Source organism: Sprattus sprattus (assembly GCF_963457725.1).
Source record: "Sprattus sprattus genome assembly, chromosome: 2".
Taxonomy (NCBI): Eukaryota; Metazoa; Chordata; class Actinopteri; order Clupeiformes; family Clupeidae; genus Sprattus; species Sprattus sprattus.
The window spans coordinates 59,720,206-59,734,892 of record NC_137921.1 but is presented as its reverse complement, the minus strand read 5'-3'; the positions used below and the strand labels follow the sequence as shown (position 1 = coordinate 59,734,892).

The following is a 14,687-nucleotide window of genomic DNA, read 5'->3' as shown; positions in this document are numbered from 1 at the left end:
AGTGCCATCTGTAGGGAGGGAGAAGAACTAGAATTGTCCATGTCAATAATACAGGGTTGAAGATCGGGGAGGTTCCCTAGGTCTGCACCACTGCCTTTTGACTTGAGAGAGAGATCAGCTGACCTGTCAGCCCGGTGTAATGTAAAGCCGGGGGGTCTGACCGCTGCATCCGGGGTGTCCTCATCCAGCCAGGTCTCGGTCAGGCAGATGGCAGAGCATTCGTTGAGGCCAGAGGCTGCACCCTTTCTGAACCTGGCGACAGTATCGGAGGGGCGTTGCTGACTAGGGTCACTCTTTGAATGTCCAGGTGCCCTAGTCACTTTTCCGCGTCTCACTCTCATTCCAGCTCTGGTACCTCTTCTGTGCCTACAGATCTCCACTAGAATATTTAGCAGGGGAGCGCTCGCAGGCTGGCATCTTAAGAGCATCTCTCTATAGTAGCGCAGCATTATTCAAGAGACCTAGTGTAACAATAAATAGTTCTATACTAGGGGTGTAAAAAAGAACCGATACGTACTGATATCCGTTTTCAGCGTGTAAGATACGACTACATCGATGCGTGAAGTCCCGTTTCGGTTTTAAAATTTCATGAACCGGTCTTTGCCCGATTTAAAAGTTATGAATCGGTTCACAAGCGTTTGTCCCTCCGTTTTTTTTAAACACAAATTTATCCTTGGATTTAAATAATTATAAAATAAATAATTATAAAATAATAAATAGGAGAATATTTGTATCATTAACAATTATGTTTAACATTTACAGTCATGATGCCGAGACCGAGCCATCATGATGTCCTAATATAAACATAAGCACTGTGTGACAGTGCAGACCTCCCAAGTCTCCCGGACGTTCTGGGAGTCTCCCGCATATTGATAATGATGCCTGCAAATTACTTAAAATCTCCCGGAATCTAGAGCGAGCGAGCAAGACAGAAAGTAATCCGCGGCCCACTGATGTGCCTGCGCGCGTGTGTGTGTGCGTTCGTTCGTGCATGTGTGGGGAGAGGGGAGACCTGTCAGTGTAATATCTAGGTATGGTGAAGTCCACACAGCCAGTGTATTTGTGGCGAAATGGTAGACAGCGACAGTCTCATATCATTCTCTTGCCCTGTACTTATTCTTCAAGTACGCAAAAAGAAAATGCTCTCACACAGGTGGTTTGAAAGTTTGCAAAATTCACCTCATTGCTTTTGCAGCACGCTCTGGAAATTCGGTCTGGCAACTTATCCAGAACTTAAGTCATATGAAAATCACGCAACATCTGTTGCATGTACTCAATAAGCTTGGCATTCAAGAAAACGTAATGCGTATCCATATGCCGCAATAGTTTCGACGGCTTCATAGCTTCAGTTGACCGTAAATGTTGAACACACGAAACACAGTGGTACCTCCTCTCCTGCTCTGGCTATAATCACTGTTAATCCGCATTTGATGTATTCCTCATTGTTTTTTCTTTGTTGACTTTGTTTCCCTGTATCCTGTGAAGGTGTACCTTTGTCGTGGCAGCCTGTCTCTCTCCTCACTAAACACCGATCCATTGGTGCTTCTGACCAGCTAACTCCACGGTAGAACGAAATGTTAGCTAAGGACAGTAGATCACTTCAGTCGTTCACCAAAAGTTGTACTTTTTCGACTAAACTTCAAAAGTTCTTGTAGGCTATGCTTAACTGCAGATGCTTGTCAACTTCGCACGCAAGACTGAACGTTATGAATTATCCGGTATGGCGTGACGTTATGAACGCAATGCATTAACATCAGCAAAGCACAGGCTACCATAGACTGGATAGGTGCAAGGCTACATTCTGTCAGCGTGAATCACCTTTATATTATTTTTGACATATTTGTCTTATTTCAGACATTTTCAAGCGTAATGTGAAAATGTGTTGAAATATCAAAGCAAATGTATTTATTTTGTATTTTTTAAATTGCGGACCCCTGCAATACCGCCGCGGACCACCAGGGGGCCGCGGACCCCCGGTTGAAAATCCCTGGGTTAAATGACTGTAAAATACATGTTGAGGTGAGTTCAACAAGTTTAATTTCATGTGCATATTATTCATGCCGGCTAGTTGCCAGGGCTACATTAAAACAACAAGCTCCTTAAACTTGTTGAAAGTTGCAATGGAATACAAATAAAAGCAGTTAACATTAACAGGAAAGTATTAGCAGCATATAATAAATAGTAAAAGTAATTACATAGCCTATTTAAACATAATTAACAAAGAATTGCATAGGGCTGACTAAGTGTTTTCAATAATTGAACGGCATCGAATCGCATCGCATCAAATCGTATCGTATCATATCGTATCGTACTGAATCGTTTTTTTATCAACATGCATCTTTTCTTGTATCGTATTGTGCCCATGTATCGAGATACGAATCAAATCGTTTTTGTCATGGGAGATTTACACCCCTATTCTATAGGCCTACATAAGGAATAAAAAATCCAGTAAACTAACATTTCTGAACATAGACCTGTTTCAGCATGCTGTGTTTAATATGTTTAATATGTCAACTAGATACATTGATGTTGTTGAATAGCCCAGGATCTGCTTATGGTTTATAATTACAAACTTTTATTTCCAACCATACCTCGGTGTAAATTGTCACAGAGACACTAGGCGGTGACACTTTTGCCGATTTCGGTGGACCTACTCAAGGGCTGAGCACGAATGGTGAGATGCCTACGAAATACTGGATTAACCTGTTCTGCAGGAAAAAGGAGTGTCACCGAGAATGACAGAGCTCTTAAACAACACAACAGAATAGGCTACGTTTTGGACCGCGTTTGTGCTGTCAGTGTTAGGTTTTTTCAGCATATCAGTCTTTTCAGTTGTAGCGTTCAGATCAAGATACCTTTTTTTTATTAAGACTAGGGCTTTAATTGTTGTAGCCTAATTCAATCTGAATCACGGTTGAATCACGGTTTGATTTTCAAATGCGAAAAAGTTGGCTAGCTGGCTGTGCCTAGTAAGGCTTTGCGGGACGTATCGTGACAGAAGAGCCCTCAGGTGCATTCTTTAGATAAGGTAGGCTACTGTACTCACTCAACGACATAGACCTATAGGTAAGCTACTCGTCCCACGCCAGGAGGCGGATTTAGTTAAACTAATGTGTTCGTTTTAATAGCCTACATAGAGAGAGACGAGGGAACAACACTCTAACGAAAAGGATTCAATACATGGATTGCTTTTAATGGACCTTTTCTGTCATGTGAGGTAAACCGACTTATTCTCAAGACACAGTCAGACTTGAGGTATGCCAATCAACTTTCAATGACTCACAACACTGTGTCGCGCTTTGATTAAAAATAAGTATAGGCCTATTCTATAATTGGTTGTTACACAGATTTTCCTACTGAACGTTTTTGTTTTATAATTAGCCTACCCATAGACAACAATACCCTACATCAGTTATCAGCAATGAGATTTGAGACACTTGTTAAAAGCGGGGTATTCCTAGACATAGGCTACACACTTCTCAAACAATATTGCTATCTATGTATGGCCATATTACCATGTGACCCCAAGAGCTTATTAGTGTAGTAATTTCTCCCCGTTTATTTTCAGCAGTTTTTGCCATGGGGGGCTGCTGGAGACGGACCTGTATGTGTTTCCTTACCGAGGAGGAAAGACGGGCTATCTTAATAGACATGGAGATCCAACAAATCCTCAAACACCAGAAAAAGAAAGAACGGAAAGAGATAAAAGTACTTCTTCTTGGTACGTGGGCTATCGTTTCCTTTACCTCCTCAATACACTTAGATGTTAGCCATTTCTAGAATTAACTTCCGCATATAAACTGCGCAGTGATTGACCGATGCTGTAGATCCAGGCTACAGTTTCAGAAGTGTATTATTAAGCTTTCTCAAATATGTGTGGTAGCCTGGGTATCTTAGTCTAGCATACTTTAGAAGGTGCGTTATAATGGCAGGCGTGGCTACACGTTAATGTAGGCTATATAAAAAAATGAAGAATGATCGTGGAAAGTCAACAGAGTTCCTTCTGCGCTCAAAACACTCAACAAGACAATTTTGTTTTGTTTTATTTTCCTTTCCATATGTTATTAACTATAGTTGTATAAATATATTATATGAGACCCCGCAGATATTTTGAAATAATGATGATTGAATATTCTGCAAATTAATTGTCAGATGTGTCCACGCTGTCATGAAAAAAAAAATTGTAGCCTTTTTCTAAACAATATTGATTATTATGAGTGCATTGTTCTGGGGTGAGATTATAGGCCTACTTACATATTCTGAAATGTCTCTTTACTGGAAAAAATAAGCTGCATGGTCAATAAAAATAATAATAATAATACATTTGCACATGCCCCCAGTGTGATTCAGTAATTATTCAAGCAATATAAAAAGAAGCCTTATTATTAAAGTTTTACTTTGTGTCTATTGATAGATTTGCGTATCTGGCATTCCTACCATTCCTGAAACGCTGAGAAAAGACAACCCAGTTTTACCAAACATACATTCTATGTGATCATCATAAATGTATCCTATTGCATTTAAAGGTGTTGCCTGTTAATGAATCATGTTGTGGATATAATGCAGAACATTATCTTGGAAACTTTCTTTTGTAGGGACTGGAGAAAGCGGAAAAACCACATTCATCAAACAAATGAGGATCATCCATGGCGATGGCTACTCTGAGCAGGACAGACGAGGATTTGCCAAGTTGGTTTTTCAGAATGTCTACACAGCTGTAAAGGCCATGACTGGGGCTATGGCCACACTCAGGATCCCCTATGCCAATCCACAGAATGAGGTACAGTCCTGATACACACAGTGGCCTCGTGTTTTAATGAAACATCATTCTGGGGATTACAGTGCCACATGAAATGTGAACATATCTTTGATACTTTGGGTTCATTCCTAATTGACATGTGTGTGTCATCTCAGGTTTATGCTAAGTGGTTCCAAGATGTGGACATCAGGCAGGTCACTCAGTTAGACAGAAGGTTTGTGGACGCTCTCAGGCACCTCTGGGCAGATGCTGGGCTAAGGGTCTGCTATAGTCGCCGTCGGGAGTACCAGCTCCTGGACTCCACTGAATAGTAAGTTGCACGAAATGCCAGACACTGGTCGACAGTGGTTGGGAGATAGACCTCGTCCACACATAATGCATGTGAAAATGAGACCCCTGTGAAAATGACAGATTTTTAAAGTAAAAAAGAGAAATAAATAGAACCCATCCAGCAAAAAACAATAAGGCCATTTTTCAAATATTAATTCTGTGGTACTTTATTTATCATTTCATGATATGAAAAATAGCATTTAGCAGTAATTATGGCATGCCCAAAAGTTTGGGTGCCCTACTAAGTCAAAAAGCTACACTCACAAAAGATTGTTGATATTTGAGATCAACATCCAATCAAATTACACTCCTCCCTTTCATGCTCCTGGAACACTGTGTTGATTGGCTGGGATTGTTCATAGCCAATATGTTTGCTTTCCATTTCCAGAGCCATGACTGTTTACAAACACTGGAGTTTTTTTTAATGCAGTTTAGTACAGTTTTTAGTAATGTTTGACAAAATCCCAAAAGTGGTGCTTGACCCTGTGACACTTGCTGCTTTACACTGTAACACTCGGTGCTTGATACTGCTCAACATCAGTCGTAGCACTGCGATGTTATCCAGACTTGTAAGCCATGATTGTATGGTCTTTTATATCTGGTAGATGCTTTGATGACAGCTTTGCACTCTCTTGGCATTCTTTCAGAATAGTATCTAGCAACAATTATTGGTGATAAGTTATCATGGACAGCTAACAGTTAGACACAGCAAAGACTTTCTAAAATAAGTTAGACAAGGAAATAATGGCAGACTCAAGACTTCTGTTATAACTGTCTAATCTATTTTACTACTTTTTGTATTCAATGTTTGGGGGCATTCTTTGTCCATCACAGAAAATAAACTAAGGAGGGTTTTCACACTCTTACCATAAATGGTATGGATCTTTGTTGTGAGTTGTTTCCATTTTACCGTATGGCTCATGCTGAGCAGGACACTTTCCCTTGGGGAATTTCATTTTTCATTATGTTTTCATTTCATTAATTCAAACTTTTTGCACATGCCATTATTACAGTAAAAAAAATCTAAAAAGGAACAGTGCAGGGTTTACTTCTTTTCCATACTTCTTAAAAAATCATCAAAATATGGGTGCCCAACCTTTTGCATACAACAGGCTCTCTATTACCCTTGTCATCGATAAATCAGTTAATTTCAAGACATCTAAAGGGTCACTAAAAAATCTAAGTGTTCAATGTATGTGTCTGTGAAGCACTCTGTAATCCAAATGTCCTTGTCTCCACTGATACAGCTTCATGACAAATCTGGAGCGTATCGCTGGCCCTGACTACATCCCAACTGCTCAAGATGTCCTTCGAGTCCGAGTGCCCACCACTGGCATCAATGATTATTCCTTTTGTGTTCAGAGAATAACACTCAGGTAATAAAAAGCATCAGAGAAGCAGTAAGGCGTTTGGTCTGAAACTAGCAAGCTACTAGCAAACTACCATAAATATCCCTACACTTTGGAAACACCACCAACAGCTCAGTTGGCACTGATAAAAGCATGCTAACAGGCTAATTGGTGTATTTTGCTGTTATCGCACTGTCGTGAGGGCTTTTTTTTAAACTGCAACACAGAACTACATATTGCATATCCTGGATGACTAGTGGGAACGACACATGTTTATATGTCCTTCATATATATGATGTGATCACATGACAACATACCTAAAAAATTGGCTAATTGTTGCATAGTGTTGCTTGAAGCAATTGTTTAAAGATCCTCTATAATAGTAGTAGGATTTTGAAAACCAACTGATTGTGATGTGTCTCTATCGTAGTACTTGGGACAACACGTGACCTAAATTAACACCAGTCTTTTTCATCCTACCTTTTAATATGAATGCATTTTTTTCTCTGTCTAAATTTCTGACTACTGAGAAAATGCCAATTCTACTCTTCCCCAACACCATACACATATAGACTTAAATGTACATATGTACGTGTACAAGAACATCATTTACATATTGGGCTCCATTTTCAAAAGCCAAGCACTACTCAAACTGATTTAGGCACTCTGAGATTCTTTGGAATGAAAAGTGCGTTAAAAATAAAATAAATTATTATTATTATTATTATTTAAACATTAAGTAAGGGAAGGGATAAGGGATACTGACCAGCGGACTATACATGATCCCGCTTACTGTTCATAGAATAAGATCATAGAAAACATTCCTCCAAAATACCTCTTTTTAATGATTTTGTTGCCGTTTCGTAACTTCTGCTTAGGAAAAGTTCTCCACGCTATAGACCTAGAGAAAGTTTCAGGTGTTGCATTGCAACCCATTACTTGCTGACTTTAAGTTTCAATGACTTTCCGTTATGTTACATGACGGGACTACTTGTGGAATGATATGAAAGATGGGAATTAGATGCACAGACCCATTGCCAATGGCAGCGTTCAATATTAATAAATATCAGACCTCCGAATGCTCGGATGGCCCATTTTACAACATTGTGAGGAGCCGTATAATAAGGGATTAGAATAGATAACTCACAATTGGCCAAACTACTTCAAATGAGAGGCTTCTTTCAAGTGTGTATCAATATGTAGTTCACAACGATAACATTCATTTCAATCATTTATAATTAGCTATTAATGATCTAATAATTATGGTGCTCTGTCACTATGGTAGTTCAATAAGTTTCTATTATCATTCAATGTTAGTGTAATACAGGAGTCATCCACCTTTTCTAACATGGTAATTGTGCCAGATTATCAAATAATTACCTCTAATATTGCCCCTAATAAGTGGTTCAGGCAGACTTAAACCAATCACGTTTTGAAGAGTGACATTTCCAAAACACAGCCTATATTTGGGACACAGCCCAGATAACCCTGCCTATCACACCTCAGTGCAAGTTAGAGGGTGCATTTGGAAATGTAGCAATGCTAGCTGTATTGGTTAGAAATAGTCATTTTTTCTACCACTTGAACATACAGTTCTGTGGCTGATTATCCTAAAATTAATTTTAAAGATTGCTATAGTAAGTACATACATTACAGGCTAGTTGTTGTAGGTGAAATCTGGCACAATAACAGTACTCAAACTACAGAGTAGCAAGTAAAACACACACTTAAATGCAGTTTATCTGTCGATCCTGTCCCATGTCTGCAGCATTAAAAGGAAAATGCTGGCTATGTGTATTGTGGAAGACTGGTGGAAGACCACCAGATGATGCAGTTTAGATTGTCTGAAATCCTGTGTGTAGCCTCATCTACTGCAGAATGAAATTCATTGCATTGTGTGTAGCACAATGCTGCACTGCACTTGAACCTGTGCCCTTAAACATGGGACGTTGGCTGCTAGTGTAATATTAAAGCAACATTATGCAACAATTTGTCACTTCCTGAGATGTGTTTTTAAAGGCAATTAGTTTTGGTATCATCTTCAAGTTTATTCTGATGGTATGTGGTTAAATGACGGAGAGGTAAATACATATAGTTCCCACTAGCCATCCAGGATATGCATGTTATTGTGTGGTCTGGGCCAGAAAGATTTCATACTACAACCTAGCCAACTATTTCGCCAAAAGACACCAGTTACCATGTTAGGTAAGATTATATTAGTTCCAATAGGGCTGTTGGTGGGATTTGCAGTTTTTGCATGTCTTTTTGTGTGCTAATTTCAGACCAAAGCTCTTTACTTGTGCTTTAACATGCACAAATAATCTAGAGCATACATCTGAAGTGAAGAAGAGTGATCAATAAATCAAATCAAATCAAATCAAAATGTCATGTTTGATCTGTAAATGAAACTGTAAGCAGTGTTCCTAATTTGCCTCTTGCTCTGTTAATGACTTTGAATAGGATTGTGGATGTGGGTGGACAGAAATCGGAAAGACGCAAGTGGATCCATTGTTTTGAGAATGTGACATCCCTCATATTTTTGGCCTCCCTCAGTGAGTACGACCAGCGACTGGAGGAGAATGACACAGATGTGAGAATGCTTTTTATTACACTTTTCTACACTCTTTTAGACCCTATTGGTCATTTAAAAAGTTTTTTACAGGTTATTTATTGTTGTTATGTACAATTGTAAGGGATATAAAAGTTTATATAGCCTGTGCATCAAAATGGTTGTTATCTAACCGGTGTACAATAGTCCAAAATAGCGATGCACATAAATAATCTATTTATTTGGATTATTTAAATAATGCCACGTATTGAGTTTAAACAACTCATTCAAGCCTATTTCACTGTGATATGCAATTGTAATGATGAATTAAAAGTTAATTTACAAAAAACACCAGCAGTATACACTTTGAGTAACATTACACATTCCTTAGGGCCTTAGGCTGATTCTAGCCAAGAATCGTACTTGTGCATGTAATCGACTCTGTAGATGTGAAATAGTGTTGCACTTTTTTGTGTAAGGTACAGCATGGACCACTCAGTGGCCAACACGTATTTAATTCAGCCTCAAAGTTGTACTATCCTATTTCTTCTATCTGAGATCAAGTTCATATTCAAAATCATGTCACACTAAGATTTAATTTCATCATCATGCTAACATAGCTAGTGTGATGCAGTTTAACTACAGATACTCACAGAGACCAAATCTAAGGACCATGGCCTGCCAGTTGTGCTCTGTTGTGTATCCTGTCACCCTTGCTATCCTTCTATATCTAAAATGCACATGCACCAAGTCAGCCAACATTACAAAACATAGCTCATCTAAACTCATATCAAATTCAATGCACCTGTGTTATGGGTCCCAATATTAACTTCTGTCAACCTGCTCAGCCTTTTGCCAACAAGCAGAGACCATACTCCAATTTGTTGTAGCGTCAGTAGCACTCTGGATCTACTCACGGAGAAGTCCCCATCCACTATCCATATCCTGCCTTAGGTCTGTCTCAAAGGCCATTTCACAGTAGCTGCGTGAACATGTGTCTTTTTCGTAAGCCACTCTGTAGCGAAGGGAGAGCGTGGTCACTCTCCCTTCGCTACACACTCTGACGGAATCGTCTTCGCGAGTAGGTGTGAACATTTTTAAGTGAAACACCTCTTTTTGGTAAGTGTATACATGGACCGAAATTTAAGCCTCTTACCTTGCCATGGGCATGCGCAAAGACGACGGAGATGTGCTCCCACCTTGTTTGTTTAATAACCATATCAACGTGGATCTGCATCGTGCACAGGCAGTGTAGTGGCTAAAAGTTCCCTTCTTTCTATCAGTAGATAGTTCTTAAAATTTTCTTTGAATAACCACTCTCAGACGGAAAGAAAACGAGTCTACGCATGTATGTGTTTCAACAACGGTAGAAAAAACTGTGTTTGCTCCGTCTTTTACTGAATTCCGACCAGTGCAACAAATGTGACAGTTGATACATTAATGCGCGAGCTTCCAAACAATGCAATGCATGAGCACTCAAACGTATTTTAAACCTAAATGTGAACTATAAATGCAAACATGCTATCAGTGGCGGCGCCAGGGGGGGGCTAGGGGGTGCTAGAGCACCCCCTAGATTGGCCAGAGCACCCCCATAGCACCCCCAAGAAAATAATGGTTTATTTAGGCCTATTATTGTTATTTAAATTCATTCTGAGTTCTTAATAAAATGTTTTGTGTGATAATAATATTTTAATCACTAAAGAAAATAACAGATTGAAATAAACAGATTGTTCACGTAGCACGACACAGACACGTTGCGCGTGAACGTGATTGTTCGATGAGTAGTAGGCTAAGTAACAGTAATCCTCGCGATAGGTCAATTCTAAGTCAAGCGTTCACAAAATCACGAAAATGGATCGGTATTTGATCCGCAAATTTCCTCGAGTTGAATAAGATGTTCAAGAGGAAGAAAAAATGCAAGAGGTATTGGATTCTGATTCTGATGTAGAAGAAGAGGAACGTCCTGGTCCAAGTTAACCCTCACCTCTACTGAGGGCGCTGCTAGCCATGCTGCTAGCACCCTGGGTGACTTAAGCATGAACGCCCAGGATGGTCCGAAAAGACCAATATTACAAAAATGTTGTGGAAAGCTTGCGCTACACTGCTTGTCAGGGGATCTCACAGCGAGGCCACATTGAAGATGAGGATTCAGCAAACAGGGGTAATGTCCGCGAGTTGCTATCTGTAATTGGAAAATTTGATAAAACCGTTCAGAAAAAGTTAGATAACAACCCGTCAAATGCAAAGTATGTGCACCATGACGTGCAGAATGAGATCATCAATGTAATGGCAGAAATGATTAGGAAACAATTAAGGGATGTTTTAAGCATAGTTTTGTGTGCACTTTTTGATCTCTTATTATTGTGGTTTTGAGTGCCTACTGTTTGGTCTCATTCATGTTTTTTTTTTATTGTGACTTAAAATAATATACCCTTTTTGAAAGCATTTCTGACTCTTTGCCTGTTTAAGTTAATTCTATCTGATATTCTAATCTGCCGTCTCTAGTTAGAAGTGTATTGAACTTGGTATGTTTAGTTTAATTTGTCGCACATGGTAGTGGTGACCTGTTAGTCATCTGGCGCAAACTTTAATCTACACACTGAAGTAAGTGAAGTATTTGGGATTACGTTATAACATGCTGCATCCATTTTGACCGTCGGAGATGAACGCGGCTTTGTGCGCGTCCGTCAGAAGTAGCCTAATGATAATAATAATACGATCGATTTGAATGACGCTTTTTATGTACCCCAAAGACGCGTTAGAGATCAAACGTGTAAACATATGTGACGATATGGTGGGGAGGTGTTGTAGTAGAGAAAAATGAGACTCATATGCTATCACCCTAATTTCATAGCACCCTCAGTAAAACGCCGAGCACCCCCATAGCACCACCAGAAAAAAAATCTCTGGCGCCGCCACTGCATGCTATCACTATAATTAACAATCACTAAATATGAATCTAAATGATACAATGTCTATATATGAACAACAATATGAAAATAGCACTAACAGGCAGCTTCCGAAGCCGTTCGCTGCGTCAAAATCATTCATATTCCACACACTCCGATGTGCCGAGATGTTTTGCAATCTGCAGCTCGTTTACTGTTAGTTGACGAGCCTACCGACGACATGTGCTCAGAGTTCACCTCTCATGTTAACAAAGACATAAACAAACATAATGTTATCAAAAACTTTTTGTTATCTGAAAATGCCTGTAATTGAACATGCAAATCTTTACATATTTTTGTCTGTAGTGCAGGCAAATGGGTTGATAAAGGTTTATTGATCTATTCTGCAACATTATAATTAACTAATTAATACAATTTATTCTATAAAAACGTGTATACAGTCTATTTTTTGGATTGATTGGTTGATTTTCACCAGAACCGCATGGTGGAGAGCCTGACCCTGTTCTACACCACCATCCACTCGCCCTGGTTCCACAGCGCCTCCATTATACTCTTCCTCAACAAGAAGGACATCCTGGCTGAGAAGATCCAGACTTCTGACCTACAAACATATTTTCCAGGGTTTACAGGTACAGTAACCTTTGTTGAAGATTAAATCGAATTCATGTCAAATTCAACAATGTTTAATATAAACAATAAGGCATTCCTGTCTCAGAGTTGATGTAGACAAATTTAGCACAACCTTTTTTGCCATCTCATTTTTTATAAAGATCAGTTTGAATACCATTAAACTTTAGATGAAGATTCACCAATACAAATGGTGCTGGTGAAATCTGAAAGTTGAAAGAGAAATACAATACAACATTTACAGTGTTTCTTTAATTCGGTGGGCATTCTTATCCTTATTACATCATTTTTTTCTAGGCATAAAAATCTTGAGAGTTTTAAAAACTGTTTCAAATATTTTAGACAGAGGGGCTCTATGAATGCAGAAATATAAAGCTACATACGAATGCAGAAAGAGGAGGCATATACCTCCAGAGTTGGGGGTCCAGCTGTGTGACCTCATCAGTGGAGATAGGGCCCACATGCAGTAAATTGGGCCACTGTACAATACTTCTTATCAATGATCTGGAAGAGCTACCTAGCTCAGCAGAAAAGAAGCTAGCTAGCAAGAAAAACAGGTGAACAGCGAGCAAGCTTTTTACAAGGGTAAGTAGAGTAATAGAACAGAAAATTATGTAGATGGTGACAGTTTTTAACATTGCAGGTAAATGCTAGCACAGAGTATAAGGTAGAATAAGTGCATGATTAGGGTAGGTGTAGGTCGAGGGGTTTCTACAAATAGCTCAGGTGGAGAGACTGAAAATAGTCTAGACTAGAAGGGAAAGAAAGAGACAAAGTAAGTTCAGCTGCCAATACGCATATATGCACTTAATGTACCTATAGTTAGCCAGGTTATCAGGATCAAGGTTAGGTTTTTTGTGAAAGAGGGTTTGTTCACTGATATTTTGAATGATTGTGGAACGTATCCTGAAATTTGTGAATTGTTCATGATTCATGATAAGTACTGTCTCATTTAATCAGGATAGTGTGTATTTAAGTCGTTTTGTAGGAATAGGGTCTAGTAAGGAAGTTGATGATTTAGATGAGGAGATCTGGGAATTGAGTTCAGAGAGGTTAATGGGTGTGAAGGATTCTAGGAGTGCACCAGGTTGGAGTGTTACAGAGGTAGTTATAGTGCATCCTGGAATCTAATTGTCCATATGAATGGAAATGTCTTAAAGACATTCCCTTGTGAAAAGCCTTCGTATTAGGATGTGAAAAGGTGTTCCACTACATATTCAGTGTTCAAGGCCAGTGGCCATCCAATTGTTAACTTTTGTCAACATTGGGGTCATGAATGTCAGCTGGCCGTTTGTGAGCAGAATTATGGAAAAACTACCAGCCTGGTTTTTATGAAATTTGGATTCCCAAGCCCAAGATTGTAGCATGGGCTATAAGAACCCATTACATTTTGGGGCGAATCCGAATCCATTCCATGATTTATTTTCCACTTTGCATTGTGAGAGGGCATTTGGCCTGGCGGAGGTCTGCACTCTCTGAGTACCCTTCTAGTTCAGTATTTTTCTACAAATATTTTAGCATGTCCAAACCAACTTTTTTACCCCAGATGGCCTTTCTCTCCATTTTGTTTGTTTGTAAGGCCTCTCAGATTGCTACACACACAGAGATTGCTATACACCTTTCATGAACATACATTGACCTAATTTTTACTTCCACCCACCTTTTCCCCATAATCTGTCCCCCTTTGATTTCATTCAACCCTACTTTAGGAAGGAGACGTGATGCTCAGGCAGCCATGGACTACATCAAAGAGATGTATAAGCAGCAGCGTCTCAGCCGAGAAGACAAGCAGGAAAGCAAGATCATCTATACCCACTTCACCTGTGCCACAGACACTAACAACATCCGTACGGTGTTCAACGATGTGAAGGACACAGTGCTGATCAAATCACTAGCTGAATATGGGGTTATTTGAGGGCCAGGACACTTCTAGAGAGCCAAATGTCTTTTTTTTGTCTATTCTAAAATCACTTTCCCTATTTTCCTGTCTTTTTTAATGCACTGGATTATTATTGTAATTATCAGTCAAAGCATTCCGATTAATAACCAGTCTCAGAGAAGAGGTGTGGCCAAAAGAAACTGCTCAAATAATGTCTAAGTAAATACATTTGTTAGGGATGGGCAAACCAAGCAGTAGGCTACACTTTTATATGAATATAATGCAT

At 39.3% G+C, this 14,687-nt stretch overlaps 2 protein-coding genes across 2 annotated transcripts in view; one reads left to right on the top strand and one right to left on the bottom strand.

The window, feature by feature from the left end:
- Positions 1-341, bottom strand: part of arhgap39 (Rho GTPase activating protein 39) — a gene marked incomplete at both ends in the record, with an annotated part of 41,527 nt that extends 41,186 nt beyond the window's left edge. Inside the window, 1 exon segment of the mRNA XM_080860327.1 lies at positions 124-341. Within this exon segment, the coding sequence (XP_080716453.1) occupies positions 124-341 (218 nt within the window).
- A 3,238-nt stretch (positions 342-3,579) lies between these two features.
- On the top strand, positions 3,580-14,437 carry gna15.1 (guanine nucleotide binding protein (G protein), alpha 15 (Gq class), tandem duplicate 1; the record flags this gene model as incomplete). The annotated part of the gene is made up of 7 exons (XM_080832735.1): positions 3,580-3,721; positions 4,596-4,780; positions 4,915-5,069; positions 6,337-6,465; positions 8,899-9,028; positions 12,371-12,524; positions 14,232-14,437. 7 exons carry the CDS (start codon positions 3,580-3,582, stop codon positions 14,435-14,437), a joined length of 1,101 nt encoding a protein of 366 aa, XP_080688861.1.
- Between the last annotated feature and the right edge of the window lie 250 nt (positions 14,438-14,687).